General features: G+C 34.8%; 1 protein-coding gene across 6 annotated transcripts; it reads right to left on the bottom strand.

Moving 5' to 3' along the window:
• Positions 1-107: 107 nt before the first annotated feature.
• On the bottom strand, positions 108-10,973 carry LOC104603024 (Rhomboid-related intramembrane serine protease family protein). Of its 6 annotated transcripts, none has more exons than XR_736143.3 (7): positions 10,809-10,966; positions 7,942-8,581; positions 6,395-6,608; positions 6,036-6,201; positions 1,309-1,471; positions 639-793; positions 108-491 (listed from the first exon to the last, which is right to left on the bottom strand). XR_736143.3 is itself a non-coding variant. In XM_010266930.3 (7 exons), exons 1-7 carry the CDS (start codon positions 10,809-10,811, stop codon positions 254-256), a joined length of 1,587 nt encoding a protein of 528 aa, XP_010265232.1. In that variant the 5' UTR covers positions 10,812-10,973; the 3' UTR covers positions 108-253. The 6 variants fall into 6 exon arrangements, 5 of the variants coding, with proteins under 5 accessions (XP_010265232.1, XP_010265233.1, XP_088759717.1 ...); XM_010266930.3 differs by having other exon boundaries at positions 1,301-1,471; positions 10,809-10,973; XM_010266931.3 differs by having other exon boundaries at positions 1,301-1,471; positions 6,395-6,605; positions 10,809-10,973.
• Positions 10,974-23,756: the final 12,783 nt, after the last annotated feature.

Here is a 23,756-nt window from a genome sequence, read left to right as displayed (position 1 = left end):
GTAGTTTTCTGGGACCAACGAATTCATATTATCAGATGAACGCACTGATCTCAACAACAAAAAAATATAGCCTTATCCATTAAAAAAAGTAAAAAAGAGAAACTCACTTGAAAGTAATGATTTTCAGGTTCTTTCTCAAAGTAGCATGTGAAACAGGCAACATACAAAAAAGCAAGGACATTATTCTATATCTACAAGGCTTTCACACATCTTACATGAAATTGAAGATATTAGCATACTCATATACCTCTCTTTACTCAAGGCTTTCAATTTCCAATGTATTAAGTGGAGGTTCAAGAAGAAAAACCAAAGAGCACAAAACCACAATGAAGAGGGCAAATGTGATTAGTGATTTACAAGGGTTCACATATTGTCTAACAACTGCAATTCCCTTTTCTTGACTCATCTTCGAAGATTCATTATCCAGTTCCAGAGTTGGACATGTGAAAAAGCCATAAACAATGCCTATACAAGCTGCCCCAAAATGCATCCTGCAAAGAGAGTGTCGAAGTTTCAGAAGTAACACCTATTGCACTAAATCACAACAATTGTATCTTGTTCATTTAAGAACTCAAATTAGGAAACTGAACTTTTTTCTCAAATTGGTGTGACTAGGATGTCCCAAACAGAAAACTAACCATTCATCAATTGGTCCAAAATTGCTCAACACAAATCCAAGACCAGTTGCAATTACTGCCTTCCTAAACAAGCCTTCTAACACCTCCTTTGCAAGTATATCTTTGTTTTGGATTTGATAGATCAGCCAAGATCCAATTATGGCAAAGACGGGACCCTGAGCATGAAAGTATATTCAAGGAGTCAAAAGATAATAACATGATGTAAAACTACAAGAGCCAACAAGGACTGCTGTATGATTATCCTATAGATGCAAGAAACATGTACAATTACATAAACACGAGTACATGGCTGGCATCAAGGCTAAAGCCGATAAGAGACAACAAATAGCATGGGCACTGAAATGGTGAGAACTGAGGTGTTCTAAATGCTACATCAGTATTAAACTATAGCTCTAAAAGTTCTTCATACAACATTCATAACATTGAATTATCTCCAACAAAAATACCAGTTATGATGGTAAGACATATGATGTAAAGGAAGACTAGCATAACAGATCAAATAATGTCCATGGGAGTAGATTTCACATCTACCAACTTCCAGAACTTACTAACAATTTTAACGATGAATTGCCTTTGAATAAGATATCATGCAATTTTCCTGCAACATAAAGCGAGATAGGAAAACACAAAGAAAAAAAGAAGCTGGGTGCATTGCTGCTTACTGTCCCACCTACAGTTGGCTCTGGTGTGTGAATGAAACTTATCAAATTTCCAGAAACCCCTCCAAGTATATATATCAACAAAAATGTAAACGAACCATATCCTTTACAGACTTGAGGCCCAAATGTAAGAAGAACCCAGACACCAAGAAAAACATGAAGAAATCCAGTGTGCTGCACAGAAACCAAATCATTAGAGGGAGAGCACCAATCTACATTATAAAATGTTTGTGATTGTTCAATCTACATTACAGTATAAGTAGTGCTGTAGTGGGTATTAAAAGAATACATCAATCAGATAGGATTTGAGATCTCTACATGAGAGGACATGACTAATTGACATATTGTGCATTCCTTCAGAAACTTAACATAATGTTATGATCCACATGGTAACTGATAAGTTGGAGAAAGAAAGGATAGCACATATCGGCTCCTTGTTCAATGATGGTACATTGTCAAAAATGGAACTAGCACCCAAAGACCAAAATCAAAATATACAAATAATGTTGGACTATGATCTAAAATATCCATTAAAATTGAATAAAATGCTTGGATCACTACTTCGAGTATACTGACAAAACTCAAAATTGAATATAAGACATTTTTACCATATGGTCAGTCAAATGCAGGAAAGTTAAGATTGCACCAACTTGTATCAAATACCCATGTGAAGGTTCTATATTGACTTGTAAAATGTATTTTATTTTTCTGGTGCAATGTAAAATATGTTTCGTGTAGCAGTATTGTCACACATTGCACAGAAAAGAAAAATATAAGATTCATAGACTCAAACGGGTCATTACTGAATCTATTAAATATCTTGTATGAAAAAGAAGGGAAGAATTAATCAGCAAAATTGCAATTACAAATACCAAGCCAGAGCATTAGGTGCCCATCATTCATAGAAACCCATAATGAAGTAGAGTTTTTTCAAAGAGAAAAAATGAAGGCAATTAAAGAAAAGATCTTCCTTGTAAAGGTTATATAGTGATGTAGTACCTTTCAAATGAAGCATAAGTGCACCATCACAGCAAATAATTCCTTTAAATTAATCTTGCATCTTTTCTTTCTCTAGTAACCAACCTTTCAAGAAATGCTTTTCAGTTTTCATGATATGTGTATCTTATGAATCCTTTATCCCAGTAGAATTTTCTATCAGGAAAAGAATACACCAGAAATTGTCCAAACAGAGGTCTTCAATCCAAGAAGGAATTCCAAATAGAACTTTATACAGTTTTGACCATAAAAGGCTTATCCTTTTCTGTTCCCTTCCTTTCTCTCTAACTACTGTCCTCCACTTTGATTATCTGTAAAATTTCCTATAGAAAACTATTGCATGGTTTAGAAGTTAGAACTAGGGGTCTAAGGCAAGGGGTTCTTCTTTCCCCTTTTCTGTTTGTGTTGGTGGTGGAAGTGTTGAGCAAGCTGATTGACAAAGGGAAGAAATTGGGGCCTTCAGGGTTCAGGTTTGGGAGGGAAGGGCTGATTATATCTCATTTGCAATATGCTGATGATACCTTAATTTTCTTGGGGCATCAGTTGAGCAAGCCTTTTCTCTAAGTAGTATTCTTAACAGCTTCCAGTTGCTTTCAGGTCTTAAGATTAATCTAAGAGCATAATGATAGGGGTAGGTGACATCCAGCAGTGTGCTTGAAGAGTGTGCTAAGGCCATGGGGTGTTTGATTGGGGAGTTTCCTTTTTCCTATCTTGAACTTCCAATTGGAGCTAGAGCTGCTTCCATTTCTACATGGCAACCTGTTTTGGACAGAATTGACCAAAGGCTGGTGGGGTGGAAGGGAAAATATATACCCTTTGCAGAAAAATTAACATTGATAAAAAATGTTCTCTCAAATTTTCCGGTTTACTATTTATCTTCACTTAAAGCTCCTGCTGCTGTGGTGGGAGAGATTGAAAGGTTAGAGAGAGAATTTCTGTGGAATGCTAGGGCTGAGAGAAGGAAGTTACACTTGGTTAAGTGGGAGCTGGTGTGCAGATCCAAAAAAGATGGGGGTTTAGGGGTGCAAAGGGTTGGAGTCTTTGACAAAGCTTTATTGGGGAAGTGGGTTTGGAGGCTCGGAAGATAAAGGGAGGCCCTTTGGAGGAGTTGTGGCTTGTAAGTATGGGGTGATGAACTTTGGGTTGGGTGGGATTCAAAGGAGGTGAGACATGCGTATGGAGTTTGTGTATGGAAAGGTATCATGAGTTTTAACTCCTTGATGATCCCTTTCTATGCATGGAAAGTGGGTAGTGGGTCAAGCATAAGATTTTGGGAAGATGACTGGTCGAGTGGGGAAATTTTCTGAACTATGCCCAAGATTATATAATCTGAGTAAGAAAGGAGTGCCAATTTCAGACTGCTACGAAGTAGTAAATGGTGCTGTGATTTGGAGGCCAAATCTTAGAAGACCCCTTTTTGATTGGGAGGTGGAGGAGTGCTTGGAGTTGCTGACAAAACTTCAGGCCTTGGAGATCAACCCCTCAGTAACAGATGTCAGATTATGGAAAGAGTGTAAGGATGGGAAGTTTATTGTCAAGTCATTGTACTCGGCACTGATAAGAAATCAGGTAGAGGCTGATCCAGTTAGGGGTGTTTGGGGGAAGCTTGTACCACCAAGGGCTGAAGCATTTGCTTGGTTGATTGTGAGAGGTTGCATTCTAACACAGGATAACTTGAAACTTAGAGGTCTGCAGTTTCCAAGTACATGTGTGCTGTGTTGTGCTGGTGAGGAAGATGTGTCTCATATTTTGCTTCATTGCAGCTTTACATGCCCAGTTTGGTCCTATTTCTTCAAGTTATTCAAGGTGGTCAGGAGCCCTTTTGCTGATCCGGCTGAAATTTTAAGCTGTTGACCAAGAATCCAAGGTGGAGTTAAAGTCAAGATCCTTTGGACATGTATTCCCTTTGCTGTTTTCTGGAAATATGGAAGGAAAGAAATAGAAAGATCTTTGAGGAGAAAGATAAAAGCATGGAAGAGCTGGTAGCTGTTATTAGTTCGACAGTAATTGGTTGGATGCTCTTGCTTCCAGAGTTTCAAGGACTGCGGAAAAAAGACTTTGGAGCTGACTTTTGGACTTCTCTGAATTCTTATAGGAATGTTGAGATCTGTCTTGTTTCTGAAATGGTGTTCTTGTTTGTTTTTTGTGACCTTACATTACTGTAATCCGGAGGGGGTGACATCTTGTCACCTAGTTATGATGTACTGTTTTTTCTTTTAGCAATAACCTTTCTTTTTTACTTATCTTCAAAAAAAAAGCTAGAACTACCAAAAGTTCGAAATTCCTTAGGAAACCATTCAAGCTAGACAGAAACAGCATGACAAGTTCATCTCCAGATTACTTTTTTTCTGTTCAAAAAATGTTTTCTTTGATCCTTCCAAACCTAATGGCTGAATTTGGACTTGTTCCCCCTCCGGTTCCTTTACTTGTGCTTCATTTTTTCAAGCCCAGTCTCATTCTGATATGACTTCTTCGCAACATTTCCCAGTTACGGAGGTTTGGTATAAGCCTATTCCACCTAAGGTTAGTGTTTTTTGTTGGAAAGTTGTTCATGGAAAGATTAATACCTGTGATTTACTTCAAAAGAAGAGACCACAGTGGTGTTTATCCCCCCCATAGATGTTTTTTTGTGCCAATGGTGACAACTGTTATCACTTGCTATTTGCTAATTTCTTGTTCTTGTACTACTTGTATTTGGGAATGGTTTCTCTCTTTATTTTGGTGCAGGTGGACTCCTCTGAATAACGTCCAAAACCTATTTGCCTCATCATTCTTTGAATGGCCAAACAAAAGGGGTAAGATTATATGGAAACGTATAAGGGCAGATATTGTTTGGACTGTATGGGAAGAAAGGAACGCAAGTTTGTTTAAGGACAAGGAAAGCTCCAAGGAGGCTATAATTGAAACTGTCTTGATCAGAACAGAACGGCACATTGGTTAAAATCCATGGATAAATTCTTTAATGTGTCTATGGATGATCTTCTCAGGAGCTGGAAGGTAGTGGCTGAATCACCACCTAGTAGATCAGAAGCTAATCCAATATGGTGCCCACCGGACAGGGGATTCATGAAACTCAATTTTGATGGAAGTTGTGTGGGTAATCCAAGACCTTCAAGCATAGGAGGTGCGTTCAGAGATGAGAGAGGTAATGTTATGGCACTTTATTCAGGGCCAGTTGGGGAAGGAGATTCCCTTAGAGCAGAGGTTCTGGCTGTGATGGAAGGAATACAAAGAGAAAGTCTGTTAAACATCAGAAAATTAGTTATTGAAGGAGATTGCAAACTGGTGGTGAGTTGGTTGCGGCGCAATGATTAGAGGATGCGGATTTTTAGCTCTCTAAAAAAGAAATTCGAATGGATAACAAAAGATATGGAAGTAAAGGTCCAATGGGTTAAGCGGTCTGCTAACTCTATGGCAGATGGTTTAGCCAAGCAAGGGGTGGAGAGGGAGAATTTGTTCTGGGCACAGTTGTAAAACTTATAGGTTTTTGGGGAGAGATGAGTCTGTTTGTCTCTCAATGCCTGTGTGTATATTGTACCTCTTGTATCTATCCTTTTAATCTTTAACATAAATCTTGTTGTTATTGATAAAAAAAATGTTGATAAGGAGAATAAAATCCAATGAATCAAATATTATAAGACCTGCATGACAAGTGTAATTTCCTAAAAGATTTTATTGTAATGAGGAAATTGTGAAAACATTAACAGAAATAGAAACACGAACCCAATCTTCAATGATGTACCAGAAACATTGGTGTAACTAGCCTCCACCACTCTCCAACCAGAATCAATTCATTTATCTTGGCTCCATATAATAAAGGAAGAGAGAAGAGCTCTAGATCAGAAGTCTTAATTGGACTTGCTAGCTCAAAAATAAACACTGCTATGTTTATAGAAGCCAGCATGCATCTGATCCAAGAAAAAAGAAAGGGAAGAAAAGGAAAACAAAAGAAATATTAGCCACTGAGGAAAACATTACACTAAGAGCAACAAAGATTTCTAAATTAAAACACAATCCAATAAAACTATAATAGAAGAATGCAGATTAACAACGCAGGCATGAAAAGTAAAGCATCATAAAGAAAATTGAAGAGCAACTTACATTAAATAAAGATCAGATGTTTCATCATATGATTGTAGGCCTTGAGAATCCTTTGAACTACTCTTGGCATCATTGGTTACTAACTGCGTTAGATTTTGCAACTTTCTGTCTTCATTTAATTCATTCTTTCTATTAAAGTAATATGTTGATCTTATCGGATTACTTTCAGCAGGTTCATCATCAAGACCAGATGAAATATTCTGTGGCTCTACTGCTGTAATGAACAAGAAAACATCAGAAATCCAGTACTTTGTTATTATATCATATATAAATCATAACACTATAATACTTTTTTAACTAATTTCAGGAAAGAAGAAAGTAACTATCTCTACAGGCAATGAAGGAGAAAAAGGAAAAGAGTTCCAAGAATAAACAATAAAAAGAAGTTTTTTCCTGCATCCCTGTGCACATTGTTACTTCTTCACAGAACATAAAACTTACAAGTTACCATTAATTATGACAAGAAGTTTGCTTAATTATGGCTAGGGAAAACAGAAAGCCAACACAAATGAATTTGAATAGTCTTGTTCATATGAGAATGAGACAGCCAAATTCTACAATCCCCCCCCCCCTTCAAACTGGCATATAAATGTAGGATATGCTGCTTGTGAAATTATTACGACAAATCCATGAGCTTAGATACTTCTCTAAAGTTCAAAGTAGGAAATAAAAGCTTGGCTATGACCTCTTTGGTTAAATTGACATTGGACGTCAATCTGCTTAAACCTTTTATAGAAGTCTAGGGTGAGATTCATAGAAATAATAAATTCCATGTCCATCCAATAAATCTTGATCAGAAATATTTCACATGCAATACTAGAACTTGGACTGCTTTAGCACTAAGATGTGGAATTAAGTTAGTGCATGTACTTAGCATCAAAATTGTACAAAAATAGATTGCCTCTTCTTCTAGCTCATTAAGTCTCCCACTACAAATCATTAAAAGAAAATATAATTCCTCTGTTATTTGCAAAAACAGAATAATATAGATCTCTGACATTAAGGTGTCCATGGCTTGCATGTAAAAAACCTTCTGCTGGCATAGATTAAACATCACACAGACATGAAGCTGGGGAGTAATGAAAACAACTTCCATCATTATATATCAATTTATATCAATAAATGTATTTCACAAGAGTGATGAGAAACATAGAAACTTCCTCAGAAATGCACAGTGGCACACTAACATGGAATGCTAATTGTATTAGTGGTAAGTGGTTTATATGGCTTATTTGAGAAACTAAAGAACTACTGTACTACAATTTTAAATTGTTGAGTTGTATATGCTTTCTCAACCAATATACAATACATTTGTTCTGACTACCACCCACATGCTGATATGATGAGTTTATTGAAAAATTTGCATAACCAATGTCAAGAAAATCCACTCATCGAGCTATCGGTACAGAAATTAAGGACAATCAGCTGCATAATGTCATCAAACTCCAGTATAAATATTCTGTATAGTTGAACATACACATGTAGATTCAGTTTCTAGAACCATGATCCTTGATAAATATCAGGAAAGTTTCAGTTGTAGTATTTACCTGTCTTATTAAGTCTGCTGAGATAATTTTCTAGAGAGCCCAACTCTTTCTTTGCTTTTAACTGGTCACTCTCACCATGTGATTTTGTCACTTTGTCAGGAAATTTTGAAGAAAGTTCCAATTTATGTTCTTCAGTACTGTTTGTAGTTTCAAAATCACTTGAAGACAGAGAAGTATTTTGGTACTTAGCTTCGTTTTGAAGCTTACTAAAATAAGATTCCAATGCTTTCAAGTGCCTCCCATTAGTACTTGGTTCTGATTCATGTGCAACCTTACATGACATATCTCTTTGTGAAGCATCTTTTGAAGTAGATACTTTCTCAGTTTCTATGCCATAGACATTATGTAGACTAGATAATTTAATGATTCTCTGAGATAGCATGAGCTTCCTTCTATGAACCATGTGAAATGCATTATCTCCTTGCATTTTCTTTGCTTTCATACAGAAATTGGTGATATTATATCTTTCATGCCATCTCCTTCCTGTATCACCAGAAAATGATAAAAAGCACCTACATGCCTCTTGAACAGCAAAGCATTCACCTGTGATACTTCTCTCCTCCCTTATTGATTTTAAAGTAGGAAGGGCGTTATCCTTGTAAAAAACATTTGAACATATTGGAGTTACAGCCATATGTGTCTGAAACATTACAACGAAATTGGTATTAGGAGTTATTATCTATCTTATTTATAGCTGCAAAATAAATAAATTAGAAATAAAATCTGCCGAATATAAACACATACCAGTGATTTTTTTTTCGGTAAACACATACTGGTGATTGAAGTCTATGTGAATAGTGGTATAATGTTAAGAAACAGAACATCAGGGAAAAATGAAAAAGAAGAGAAGAGAAAAGCATGCAGCTGTTTTTGGTATTCTGTTACTGGTTAACTTATTATGTATCCTTCATGTGGATACTTACACTTCTGTCCCATTTTTGGTTAGGATATGGTGAATTTAAACAAGAAAATCAAACAAATAAAAGAAAAATGTGTTAAGCACAATTGCATTTTAGCCACATGTATTCCATGGTGCTTTGTGCCTCAGTATTTGTGCCATCTGCAAAATGACGACAAACTGCAGTGCCTCCAACTTGAAAAGTTAATTTATTTCAGAAACACTTTTGTTTCAACTCAGTGTGCATTATTATATCCTCCTCACATCACAAATGTATAGATTTTCAAGTCTGATATCTTTATATCAACCATAGCCCTCAAAACTCAGGTATCATTATCACCCCACATTTAAATAAACCAGTTAGAAAATTACAAAATTACATACATATGTAATTCCATTTCAGTGCTACATAGAATTTTTTTTTCTGCCATAGAGTCACCATTTACAGTTCTTATCAGGAAGTTAGTAAGATATTGATATCACTATGCTTAGTTAATATATAACAAATGATTAAGTGCTCATACTTTAACAATGGATGGATATGGCACTAAACAGAACAGAATGAAAAAACAGGATTTGTGTAGCTGACCCCATAAAGTTAGGATAAGGCTTAGGTGATGATGATGATGATGATGATGCTTGGTTAATATATAAACAGAGAGCACGGAATTGTGGTTTAATAAAACAATAACGACATCTAAAATCAATCTAGTGAGATGATGCCAAAACTGTAAATAGAGCATTTAAATATTTCTGGCAACTGAAATATTCACCTTTAGTCAAATCATTCATTTGGCATAGATACCCAATGGTAAAGATGATGGTTTCTGGGGTACAAAATCTGTCTGGCATGGCGAAACTCTGTTTATACCAATTTGCCAATTACTTAGGAATCCTAGTTGTCAATTTAGTAATGAAACCACAACTAGGGGTGTCAATGGACCGGTTTTGGGTTGGACCCGTCCAAATTGATTTTGATTTAGACGGATTGGACAGACCAATAGGACATATTAAATTGGACCAATCCAGTCCAAAGTATTTATTGGATTGGATTGGACCTGGTCCATCCGTAATTGATTATATTGGATTGGAATGGATTGAACCAATATCCGGTCCATTGATAGAAGATAAGAATACAGGTGTTAATGGACCAAGTTTAGGTTGGAACCAATCTAAATTAAAACCAATTTGAACAGATTGAACGGTCAGACATTGAATTGGACTGGTCCAAAATGGTCCACAGTATATTCACTGGATTGGATTGGACCTGGTCCATTTGTAATGGACTCATGTTGGACCGGATCGAATTGGACCAAATCCAGTCCGATTGACACCCCTAGGCCCACAACCTATCGACAGCTATGGACAATAAATGACTACGTCATTATTACAGTACGAAACCTGATAATCTTCAATAACACATGGATCCCATCAATCATGTACTGCATCTGCACTTATCGCAATTCTATATGAGGTTTAGAGATGAGCTACATTTTGGAATCATGATGTAAAATGCTCGTGTTTGCCATCATGCCATGGAGTGTGTTGATGCTACTTCATTTGTCAAAGCAAGCATCAACCGGGAGTTGCATAATGCGAAAAACCTAGTGCTATTTTAGGACTACTTTTTGTACACGTTTCTTATCAACATTCAAACATTTAAACAAAAACCTTGAGCTCGGAATGGATCGCGAGATGGGTAATCACAGATTTGAGTTGAAACTAGTAAAAGATTATGATGAAACATGTAAAGTAACCGCTATTCATTGAAACTAGTATTCCATACTCCACAGCTCAACAGCAATATATAACCGAAGAAAGAGGAAGAAATCAATACAAAGAATCAGATGGGTCCAACTAAATTCACATGCTCGCAGAACCAACTTTGTATCAAAAAAAAAAAAAAACGCCACAGAAACATGATAAACAAAACACATCTTTCTTGGAGGAATATATGCCAGTTATTTACCATTCAATGAGGAGATAACCACATCTCTCGATAAGCAGAGTCATCTCAAACAACACCCATACCCATTTGCAGAGTTGCAGAGAAGATTATTAGAGACTCCATTGGTTGGCTGTGGGTATTTGGCGCTAAGGCCCTGTATACGTCAAACGAAATCCAGGGAGTGCTGCCTTATCGACGCTGGCCCATTTGGTGTACACCACGTAAGAGTCGTTGGACCTAACCACAGATTGATTGCTCAACAGAGATTCCGAGGGTCCCCCGAGGAGTCAAGGCCACCATTAATTGTGGGTATCTGAGTTGTCCTTGTATGGAATGTGAGAGAGCTCCGCTCTGCAAGAAAGCGAAATCGGTTCGGTCACCGTGTTGGGGTCCAGCCCGTGGGCTCATGGCTCAAGTGGAGTAATGGACGCACATGACATGAAAATACGGAGGGCCTCATATTTCTTGTTGCAATACGGACCATAAACGTTGCCTATGCCTCCAAATTTGACCAAACAAATGGGAACCAACCTAAGTTTTTTTCTGTTTTTCGGTAGGCACTAAGGAATCTGGTTGCGACACATAAATGTTAGAAGGCTTGGATCCAGAGACATAAGACTGTGGTCTAGGGCCTCCAGGCCCATAACTGGCAACCGGTACCACAAACACAGAATCGAAATTCAGGGCGCACCTTTCAATGGACCCCACCATGATATTACATTTGTGCAAAGATTTGAACGGTGGAGGCCACGTACTCACGGTTCGGTTAAATGTCGGTTTGGTTTGTGGTTTTTCAGTTTTTTAATTTTTATAATATATTATAAAATATATATTTATATATAATGCATATTTATTAATTTATAATATATAAAAATATATAATATATATAATATACATAAATATATTTAAAATATATAGAAATATATGTATATCAATCGGTTCGGTTAATCACTGGTTTTCTATATTGGTTAACCAAAACCGAATCAATACCTGCAGTTTTTTTAAAACACCAAACCAACTAGTTCAGTTAACCGATTTTTCGGTTCGGTTTCGGTCAATTTTTTTAATCGATTTGGTTTTTCAGTTTTTTTGCTCACCCTTAGAGGCCAGTGCAAACCTTTAGTGGCGATGCTTGAGTGTTTATTGTTTTTAAACGGGCTTTTTTAAGGGTCATTTATTAAAACACCCCTATAGCTTTTTTGGATTTACTAAAACATACATTAAAGTTTACATTCTAAAACATTCTTTATAGTTTGCCTACCTTTCATTAGATTATAATGGAAAATACCATTTTTGTCCCTAATAAAGTAATAAGACACAAGCAACCACTCAATTTGGATCTATTTAGTCAATTTTGTTTCCTGTACCAAGAGGTGTTAGGGATGCTTTTGGAATAAACTATAATGGGCCCATGTCTTTAAACATTTTTCACTCAGTTTAGGTGATCATATTACTATTTTCAGATGGTAAAATAAATACTTTTTAGTGAAAGGTCAATTAAGTAAATAGGCTGCAAACTATAGAAAGTGTTTTAATAAAATAAAAACTATAAGATAGGTTTAAATAATATGTGAAACTATAGAGAGTGTTATTATAAATGACTCATTTTTTAGATAAGTAGCATATGAATATTTTGTGAGAAAATTGTTTCTTTCAAATGGGGGTGGTATAGGCATTTTGGTAATTAGGTGGTGGGTCAAGATGACCAAAAAAACACAAAAGTGCTTATAAAAAATCCATAATTTTTGGCTTCTTTAAAACGTGCTTATTGAGTCATTTTTACCAAACACCTAAATCAGCTTTCTTTGGATGCTTTTAGTAAACACTTTTGCTAATAAGCACTTAAAAAAGTTTTCCCAAAATACAAGTAAGGCATCTTAAACAACCGTAATGGTGTATCCAATATATATCTATTAATGGAATTGGTTGATTCGTGGCACCTTCTCGTTTGAGATAACGGTATCTAATACCGCATGTGCAATGATATCCGCACATATGCTAATAATGGTATGTGATGCCGCACACCCTCTTTCTCTTTCTCCCCTTTCCTCTCTCTCTCTCTCTCTCCCTCTCTCCCTCTCTATTCGTTTTTTATTTTTCCCTCCCTCCCTCTCTACCTTTCTCTTTGTGTCCCCCTCTTTCCCTTTCTCCCCTTTCCTCTCTCGCTTTCTCTTCGGTTTTGATTTTCCCTCTCTCTCCCTCTCTCTACGTTTTTTCTTAGTTATGTTTTTAGTCCATGTTTTTTCTCTCCCTTTGTTTTTCATTTTGTTCTCTTCTTGATTTTATTGTAGAGATGATCAAGGCTAAGCATACATGCTAGAAAGAGGGGAAACTTCAACCAAGGCTCTTATTACAACATTTTCAAAGCAGACGTGCTGGAAAGAGGGGAAATTTCGACCAAAACCCTAATTTCATTCGCAAGTATGTTCGATTTCTTAATGGCTTTAGGCTTGGCTATCTTCTCAAACTGTTGGTTGATCAACAGGGTAGGGTGCTATGAGAATCCCATAGCATTGAATGTTGCCATCTTCAACCGTCAACCTTCATCTTCAAATCTAAATCAATAGTTGGCTCAATAGGGTGTTATGAGAATCCCCTAGCGTTGAACGTTGTCGTCTTCAACCTTCATCTTCAAATCTAGATCAACAGTTGGCTCAAATCTAGATCAACAAGGTAGGGCGCTATGAGCATCCCCTGGTGTTGAACACTACTGTCTTCAACCTTCATCGTTGGACAATGATACCATCAAAATCTTTAGATGATATCAAGTTAACAGTAATTTTGTTCAATTTTTAATTTATTTACAATTATATGTTCAACTTGATTTGATTTAATCTGCAAGTATTAAGGCAACATGTTGGATGGAAGGCCACGTGTTGCCTAATATGGATACATTTTCGATTGTTTTCTCCATGACCTCACTGCTGCAAATTGATAGCCAACCGCCAATTGGGACTATTTTCCCATTGGATTAATAATAATTAATTAATTAATTAATTTAATTTTTCTTTTGTTATTTTTGTAGACTTTTGTTCTCTTTCTTTCATTTATTATTTGTCTTAATATTTTATATTTTCATTTATTTTGATTTTGTTGATAGCAAGTAGCTGAAATATAAACTTGGCAGTTGACTGGTTGTAGTGATGGCTAGTGGGAGTGGCTCCCTGATAATTTGTCAGCGTTGAATATATGGATACTCTGTTTTACAAGCCCCTAGAAGTTACTAACTAGGGTTTCCAACTTGTCTGGATCTTCACATCATAGTAAGTGTCATGGAGACCAACATTTAAGATTAGCAAGTCTATGTTCCTTGTTGGTTCATTCAAATTTCAGCATGATCCCAATCCACCTTGTTGGTCGTTCCTTGTATGACCTGTTGCTATATGATTTTTGTAGCATGTTTAGTTTAACATTCATGCCAACTACTTTTTTTATGATCCGTCTACTTGATATTAATCAAAATATCAACTAATATCTTTTTATTTTATGTACAAACACATGTTGTGAGTTCATATTTGGAGGATTCACTGGCTTTTAATTTACATGCATAGTTGTCAGCTTGGAGGTGGATGACATTAGAGCTGTTCTACAACTCACAACCCCCTGATGTCCCCCCGACCCCCTCCCGAACAAACAAACAGATAATAAGAGGAAGAAAACTACACAGTATAAATTTAGGTTTTTGTGCAACTTTTTATGTGGTGAAAATTTGGTAGGTTATTTGATCAGCTTAGGCATCAATGACATGAGGATGATAGACACATGGATTTAGATACAAGTGTATCTGAAAGAAGTATGCAATAGCCTGCAGCTAAAATGGTTACATTTGATGAATGCATTCGATGCTTATTCCTTGAAACCATATGCCTTAAAATTGTTTACTGTCACCTAAATCCACCAAACCCTTTGCATCTCCCCCTTTGTTTCCTATAAAGCCTTTAGCCTTGCCACAAAGGACAATAATGGTGAGGATGTTGGTACTTTAATTGTGTAGCTATCTTCCTCATTCTTTGTTGAATGTTCTAGTGTCAATTAAATTCACATTTTTTCCTTTTCTTTTTCTCTGGTGTGTTTTTCGTTACTAGTACAAGTGCAAGAGCACAATCTAATATGACAATGCAATCATCAAATTTAATTTGGGATTTGTTTTCTTGAAAAAGAAGAGTAGAATTTGGGAATGACTGATCTACTACATAGTTGAACAAGGAACTTCAGTTTTCTCTTTCAAATCTTTTCTTTGAATAGATTTGCTTATGGAGTAGTCTATTAACTTTATGGCTTTTGTTCTATTTTCAGCTTCAAAGATCAACAAACTGTTCAGAACCATCCAAGGTAAAGTCATTTGCTATTTTAATCATCACTTTTTTTTTGTTTTTTTTTTAAAGCACATGAATTATTAGAATAATTCATGGATTTTTTGTTTTGAAATTTTTAAGGGACTTCACATTTTCTTTATCAAAGTTGTTTTTTTTTTTTTGCTTATGGAATACTCTTTTAGATTTATAACTTTTGTTCTTCTATTCTCAAGTTCACAAATCAACAAAATGTCTAGAAGTAGTCAAGTTAAGAGGTGAGTGAGTCATTTTCTATTTCAGTCTTCATTTTGTTTTTGTTGTTGTTTTGGAAAAGCACATCAACTATTATAAGAATTGCTGGGTTTTTCGGTCACTTGGCTACTAATGCAATGATATATAAATCACAGATCCGATATATGTATTAAAATCTTCAAAGTATAGCTAGATTATGAGTAAAAACAAAGGTAGAATTCAGTAAATGGTTAATCACCAGGATGAACTATGTACATTAGTAGGTTTTGAGACAAGAATCACCACCCTTAGTCATCCACAACTAACCAGCTCAAGTTGAGGGGGTACATTATGGACCCAGGTAGAGATGGCAATAGCCAAGACCACCATCAACCCATTGGAGCAGCTTTGGCATGTCTATTAGTGATTAGATTATAATCAACCCAATTGAAATGAATTCCCAGTCGGAATCATAGTAGACTAGATCTGCACAACTCTTCAAGTTCCCAATCACTTCCCATTTGCTAATGAATATATATTGTGGAATCAAATCTTAAATTTAATCAGATTGGGTAGATCTAGACTTTGACCAATTATAAGAATATATAAGATTCTAAGTATGATGTAATCATGAAAACATGCAAACATTTAAAAAAAATACATACAAAAGCTATCACTAATATTAATGCCTAATAAATATGTAAAGTACTTGACTATCAACTTCCAGAGACAATTTTCTAGTAAAGTCAATTTGGACTAGGCTGATCCCAAAGTTTACCATAAAATCAGTTTCAGTTGTAGGTGGATTCGTCCAGGTGGTGTGTAATCCATATTTAAAAGCTCCTTCAATCCTCAACAAGAGGAGAGGAAAGGTGATGCAGAGATGCACTAGAATGGCTATTTTGTGGTTTTGAATCCATATTTACAAGCTCCTTCTTCAATCCTCAACAAGAGGAGACAAAAGGTGATGCAAAGATTCACTATAATGCTTATTTTATGGTTTTGAATCCATATTTACAAGTTCCTTCTTCAATCCTCAACAAGAGGGGACGAAAGGTGATACAGAGATAGTGTTCTTGGAAAATCATAAAGCAAAGAGGCCATTATAAAAAAAAAAAAAAAAAAATCTTAATAACAATGGTTCATTGACTCAAAACATTGACTTGCTTGCTCCATTTAATACTAATGAAATCTTCAGAGGTTGGTTTAATGTAGCAAATTCATGTACTTCACCTCTTTAAGGATTGAAATAGAAAAGATTGTTGAATGTTAGATATGTGGAAATAGAAGGGGACTCATGGATTGTACTGGTGTGGTATAAATAAAAGTCAATAGCCATGGCACCATTGGCATACTTTAAGGGAAATTAATCATATGATTATGGAACTAGGTGTTTTTTGTAATTGAGTCCCAAAATCAGAAAATAGTTTGGTAAACAATCTGGCCAAACAAAGAGTAAACAAGGAATGATAATTTAGGGAAATGATAACACTTTGATGTTCCACATCTCCTAGACAACAAACACAGTCAAATATCTAACTGGTGTATAGGGGAGGCCTTGCTTAAGCACTTTCATGGTAAGTCATTGAATGACTATGCAAGGATGTCAAGACCAAGAAATGATGTACATTATAGAAGCATGAATAGACTCATTTGGGAAGAATTATCTTATGATGTCATATGCTTGAAAGGTGAATTTGAAGAAATGTACTCTACCTTGAACATTGAATAAAAAGTAGCGTATGATAAGATTATTCATTTATTGTTAACAAAATTGGTGGTTTCTTCTTTCTATATAGTAGTGGGAGAACAAGAAAAACATACTTGCGGAAGACATTGATTTCCAAACTCAGATATAATCGTAAAATTGTCTTAGTAGTTGCAACATCTGGGATAACTTCTTTACTACTTCTAGGAGGAAGGACTGCACATTCAAGGTTTAAAATTATAATTGAACTTCATGATACTTCAATTTACTCCATAAGTCATCATTTTTCTCTTGTTGAACTGTTACAAGTCACTAATTAAGGTAGTAGATCTAAGTGCATCTAATAAAGTTTTTGGAAGTAAAACAATGATTTTGGGTGGGGATTTTAGACAAATATTACCAGTAATTTTAAAAAGCCATCGTCGAGATACAGTTTTTATTTCATTACAAAGATCCCAGTTATGGTCACAATGTGAATTGATAGAGCTTCGGGTAAACATGAGAATACTACAAGACAACCAATAAATAAATGTAGGTTTGCAAGTTGGGTCCTTAGTATTGGTGATGGTAACATACCTGGAATTTCAATCACAAAATCTAAAGAAAATGATTGGATTTCAATACCAAAAGTTGTATTATTGGAAGACAATGGCCTAAGAACTCAACAATTGGTTGAAGAGACATTCCCAAACATAGAATCAATGTTCCAACATGAACAATATCTTTGTGAATGGGCAATATTGGCACCAAAAAATGATGAGATGGATGATATCAATGCATATGTACTTTCACTTTTGCCAAACATATTTGATTATAGATATACTTAGTAACATTGAACAAGTATCAAGTAATCAATTAAATTTATATCCACCCGAGTATTTAAATTCATTGAACTTTCCTAGCTTACCACCCCATTCTCTGAAGTTAAAGATTGGTGTACCAATAATGTTGTTACAAAATTTAAACCAATCAAATGGACTATGCAATAGAACACGACTTATAGTTCAAAGATTTGGGAGGCACATAATCATCACAAGAAACCGAATAAGAGAAACAACTTACATTCTTAAGATCATAATGTCACAACCTAGAGTTTATCTACCTTTTTTCAAATGAAGAGGAGACAATTTTCTATAAAGTTTGCCATGGACAAACTTTAAAGAATATTAGGATATATTAAAATCTCCGGTCTTTACACATGGGCAATTATGTGTAGTTGTTTCAAGGGTTTCCTCAAAAGATGGATTGAAAGTTTAATTGCTAACAAAAATACACTCCCATCATACCATAGCATACAAGAAATGTTGTTTACAAAGTGAAATTTATAATAAGTTCTACTCTTGATTTCTATTTAAAAAGTATACTTTAAAAACATTACATTAAATTCTACTAACCTATGTGAACCACTCAAAATCTTTTCTTGAATTACAGGTTTTTTAAAATGAAAGAGAAACAAACATATGCTCCTCTTAGAATTTACTAATACATCAGTAGACCGGCTCATCGGGTCTGGTTATCATCGGGCGATGTTCCCAATACACGGCGACGATGCGCTGTGGACATTGTGGGGCGCAGATGTAGCTCAACCAAGCGAATCCTTGGTGAAGGTGGGATACGCAGAGACTTCGCGGGAAGCTCCTCGCTCGAAAGAGAAGAGATCACAGGAATGCAGGATAACCCTACAGAACACTGGTTTACGAATTTCAGTTTCTTGTAAATTGTTATTGATGAATCCTTTTGGCTTCCTAATGCAGCCCTGTCGTTCTTTCTTCCTTCGTTTTTTTTCTTTTCTGTTTTTCTGATAGAGAAAGAGAACTAGGCAGACGGTTGCTGTTACCATTCTCACCCACCGAAGCCGTTCATCTTCTTCCGAGTCAAAGTTCACAAAGCACAGGCCCTTCTTCTTTGTGAGCTCGTATCCCGAAATATATGTATAATCAATGTTGTTTCCGCTCTGGTTTCTGAAGGGAGCGCGGCCGGGAGGAGCTTCTCCGGCACCGATTTGTTAAAGCTCACGTATTCGGAGGCGAGTTCTTCTTGGTATTTAATATTTTTTTCTTTCATTTGTTTGGTTTTTTATTGATTTTTCTTCCTTCGACTTTTATTTTTTTTTTTTGGTGCGGGGGAATGCTGGTTGTGGGATGCGTGCGAGGTGAAATTTGTAGTTGATCCAATCCTTGTGGATAACTTGTACTTTGGAATTCCATGGTTTTATGATGCAGCCAAGAAAATTTTGAAGAATTTCCAGGTATGATGTTATGCACAGTGGCACTAACACGTACCACCGCATGAGCAAGTATTAACCGGCCTTCCCACACCTAATTTAGCTAGGGTTAGCTGGTAGTTTAGGTTAACAATAATCCATATAATCCAACCTAAAATGCTTGAAATCCTTATTCTTTCCAATACATCCAGAACCGATCTTTGAAAACTGGTACGAAATATATAGGTTGTTTAGTGTCCTCTAGTTGTTCATTGGTTTCTTCTTTTTTTTCCCCTTTGATGCACCATTATTTTTTATTTGTACTCATTTGGCATCAACAATTTATAGACTTAGCAAGGCCAAGATATTTATGCAAGATGGAGGATGAGATGTCTGAGCATTACAGTGTTCTACAATGCTACAACAAAGCTAGCCCTTTTATAGTTAAGACTACAAATAAGCAGAAAAGCTGGTCCCGAGAAACCCCTCGTTTAGCCAGGGAGTCTGCCAATGAATTTGCACATCTGTTCACCCATCTGAAGGTGGACTCAACCACATTTGTTTACCTTAATTTCTTCCTACAGGATTACAATTAAGGCTCAGTTTAAAAGGACTGAAGGAGTATAAATATAAATATGTAGAATGCAAAATTTTATATTATATATGTACATATTTATATTTTTACTCTTCTCAAATGAAACCTAAATGACAAAGTTATAGGCACAGATAGGCATTAGAGCCAATCCCATTTCATAATCTTAAAAAGTGCACCATAGTGAACATTTTTTTCTATTTGATATTTAGAAAAGAAACTACAGTTTCTAGAAATCCGTGCACGTTCAGTTATTTTCATCTAAATCTGTATATCTTGCTTTTTCATTGCAATCTTTTGAAGTACTGGAAAGGAATAAAAAGAAGGATGTTTCTTGATAAGTGATGGAAACACCTAGCTAACTCACAAGATTTGCTTTCTCTTCTCTCTCTCTCTCTTTCGATTACAATGTCATTGGAACAGGACAAAGACGTAACGCCAGAAAGCTTACTGGATAACAGCTTTACAGGTTTAACTGGCGGTTCATTCGTTCAGCCCATTAAGCAATTAAGAAAACCGGGACCTAGAAACTAGAAAGCTCACTGGGTCACCGGTTCAGCTGTTCGACTGTTCCGATGTGATTCTGATTCCAGTCTGATCACACCTTGACAATGGAAATCCACTGAAGATTTCATAGGCTTTTTCTTTTCCCTTCTTCGCTTTCATGGTCAATCGAGGCGGCCACTTTGATAGAACCCTGAATTAGCCATGTGAACAGGTGCTTTCGGCAGTATGGGTGACGACCTGACTCCCTTTCAAGCTAATTCCCTTATTTTCCTTTGCAGACGGGAAACTTAAGAAGAGAGAGAACAAAAAAGAAGAAAAAAAAAAAAAAATTAAAGTTCTAGACTCGTAGCCCGATTTTGACTGCGATTTTGCATCTATACCTAGTCAAAATATGTTTACAGCCCTTCGATGATTTCTTGGGACTTTGAGCTTTGAACAGGCTAATGGGTCAGAAAAATAATTTTAAACAAAACAAAGAATCCAGGAGTGGAAAAAGAAAGTAATCACTTTCACATAGAGAACCCAGCATTCAAGGTACTCGGCAATTTGTCTTTTTGAATCCCTGTAAAATTTTATTATGGCAGTTTGGATGCATGTAAAATGAAGCTACGATTGGTTTTATAAGAGAGACGGAAAGTACTTCACATTTCCCTCAAGCTAGTTTCTGTTCTTTCTTATTTTCTATCAAATCAAGTGTTTATTTTTTTCAAAATTAATACTCGAGAAGTCGGGAAAATGAATTATAACCCTTCTTCGGTGGGGTTTTACTTTCACTTAAACGTGGATAGTTAAGAAATATCAGTAAATCATTTATTTTCCTTCATTTTATATGCAAATAAATGGCACCTATGTTTCTGCAATTTGTTGAAAACATTGAACCATTTCCTTATAAATACTTATTTGCAAAACGCGGAATACAGAATGCTCGATTGATCATGAAAATTCAACCACCCAATTTAACTTTCTTAAAGGACTTGTAATCAGTTGTCTTAGGCTATGTTTGATTTGAAGGAAAAAGGTAGGGAAAGGAAGGGAAAGATAGGAAAACTCATATAAGGTTTGTAAAGGTTTCTTTACATTTTTCTCTCCTTTTCCTACTTTTTACTTTAAATCAAACACAGCCTTAATGAATGAATTTGCCCTAATGGCTAGCAAAAGAAAGCTGTTGTCTTAATGAATTCATTTTTAAATTCTTTTACCCAAAAGGGAAAAAACAACTGACCCTTGAAAATGGTCGAGAATGTAGATTCACCGTTTTTTATGACTTCACCTCTTTTCAAGAAAAAGTATTTCTTTCAATTCCTGTGTTCTATAAACCTGGTAGGTGGTAACCGAACGATAAGGGCCTAAAGCCTACTTTCAAATGGGAATAGAATTTGTTCCCACCCTTTGATTTATGTTCGTATTTTACAATTTACATATAGGTTTGGTAAAGGCTGTCAACGGGTTGGGTCTGAATAGGGTTCATGTAGAATTGGAACCGGTCTGATAAGCACTAAAGACCAGGAATCCAATTAGATCCAATAGGGTTTATAATTTTAGACCTATAATTGCATTGATTGGTTCTCGAAATAATTGGGTCTCACCCAATTGACTTGATATATATCAACTTATAAAAGTGTGAATGAGGAGGTATTGGCTTTTGGAATTTTTTTACTAAAATATTCCTCCTTTTGAATTTAATTCATCTCCATTGAAATGGTAGAAAATTTAATTAAAAGAATACCATTAAGTCCATTTAATTACCTCTCATTAAATCTCACATTTAAGTCATTAAATAAATCACATTCTCTCTCATTGAATCCAACATTTATACTTTTGCTTATCATCATTAAATTTCGCTAATAAATCCATACACAATAAGTATTAATAGAATGAAATTTTAAATTTTTAAAATAAACATAGAAATGAAATCATATTTTTCATCTATGTGGTGGGTAAATAGTTCAACCATTTGGGTCAAACAGATAATTTCATGATGTTATAAATAAATAATATAAATTTAGAAATATAAAAATACTTTTGTTTATCATCATTAAATTCCACTAATAAATCCATACACAATAATTATTAATAGAACTAAAATTTATATTTTTAAAATAAAGCTGGAAATGAAATCATTTTTTCCATCTAGGTGGTGGGAAAGTACTTCAACCATTTGGGTCAAATGGATAATTTCAAGATGTCATAAATAAATAATATAAATTTATAAATACAAAAATTATAAAAAATATAGAAAAATTGGACACATTTCTATTATTATATATCTGTCATATTAAAAAATAAGTATGATAAAATAGACATAATTTTATTAATGACAGATGTCAAATATACAACTTAAAACCGATGGGAAATTAAACCATCTTCTTATCTAGGGGGTGAGTTAGTGGTTCAACCTTTCAGGTCAAATAGGTTAACCCATGATGTATAATTAAAAATAATTTTTTTTTAAATAGAATACTACAAAAAAAATATGAAACAATTTTAGGCACATCTATAATATTATATACTAATAATATAAACAAAAATAAATATGATAAACAATAATTATTTTATCAAAGATATAAATGAAATGCAAAATTTAAAACATGTTTGAAAATGAAACCATTTCCATATCTAGATGGTAGGTAATTCAATGATCTAACATTCCGGGTCAAATGGGTCAATCTATGATGTCATAACTAAGTAACAAATATGAAGTATACATACATACATACATACAAACATTCCGATATAAACTCAAAGAAAAATATAAGCTTTGTATAAAGCATTTTGATACATTTCTATTGTTATATATTCACCATATTAAACAACAATAAATGTGAAAATAAAAATTACCTTTACCGATGATGAAAATGGAATACATGACTTCAAATCAACCGAAAAGGCAAAATGGTTTTTCCATCCAAGTGGTGGGTTAGTGGTTAAACTATCCGTGTCAAATGGATCAACACATGATGTTATTGTTAAATAATAAAATACATATAATTCTAGAAAATGTAGAAATTTATCGATAATTTTGGGTACATTCTATAATATTTATATTCATCATATAAAAAAGTGTGATTAATGAGAATTATTTCATTAACGATATAAATAAGATAAAAAAAAATAAAGAGCATTGATGTCTAACACATGACCCAACTAACAATGTCAAATGGTTCAATAATTTAATTACCTAGGTCATTGTAAACAAGTGGTTTGGTAGGGATGCAAACAGATCAGATCAAACTTAAATCATGGTATATTCAAATCTGATTAGATCCAAAGTTTTGACCAGATCTCATAAATATTGATTCGAATTTGAATTCGATCAAAATGTCGGATATTCGAATATGATACGATCCGATTTAATTTTTTAAAAAAATAATAAATTATTAAAAGAAACAAAAAATATAATAGTTAAAAAACAAACAAAAAATATAAGTATTTT

This window comes from Nelumbo nucifera, chromosome 4 (assembly GCF_055504915.1).
Source record: "Nelumbo nucifera cultivar China Antique chromosome 4, China Antique-T2T, whole genome shotgun sequence".
Classification (NCBI taxonomy): Eukaryota; Viridiplantae; Streptophyta; class Magnoliopsida; order Proteales; family Nelumbonaceae; genus Nelumbo; species Nelumbo nucifera.
The sequence above is the reverse complement of the archived record's forward strand: the minus strand, read 5'-3'. Positions and strand labels throughout refer to the sequence as shown.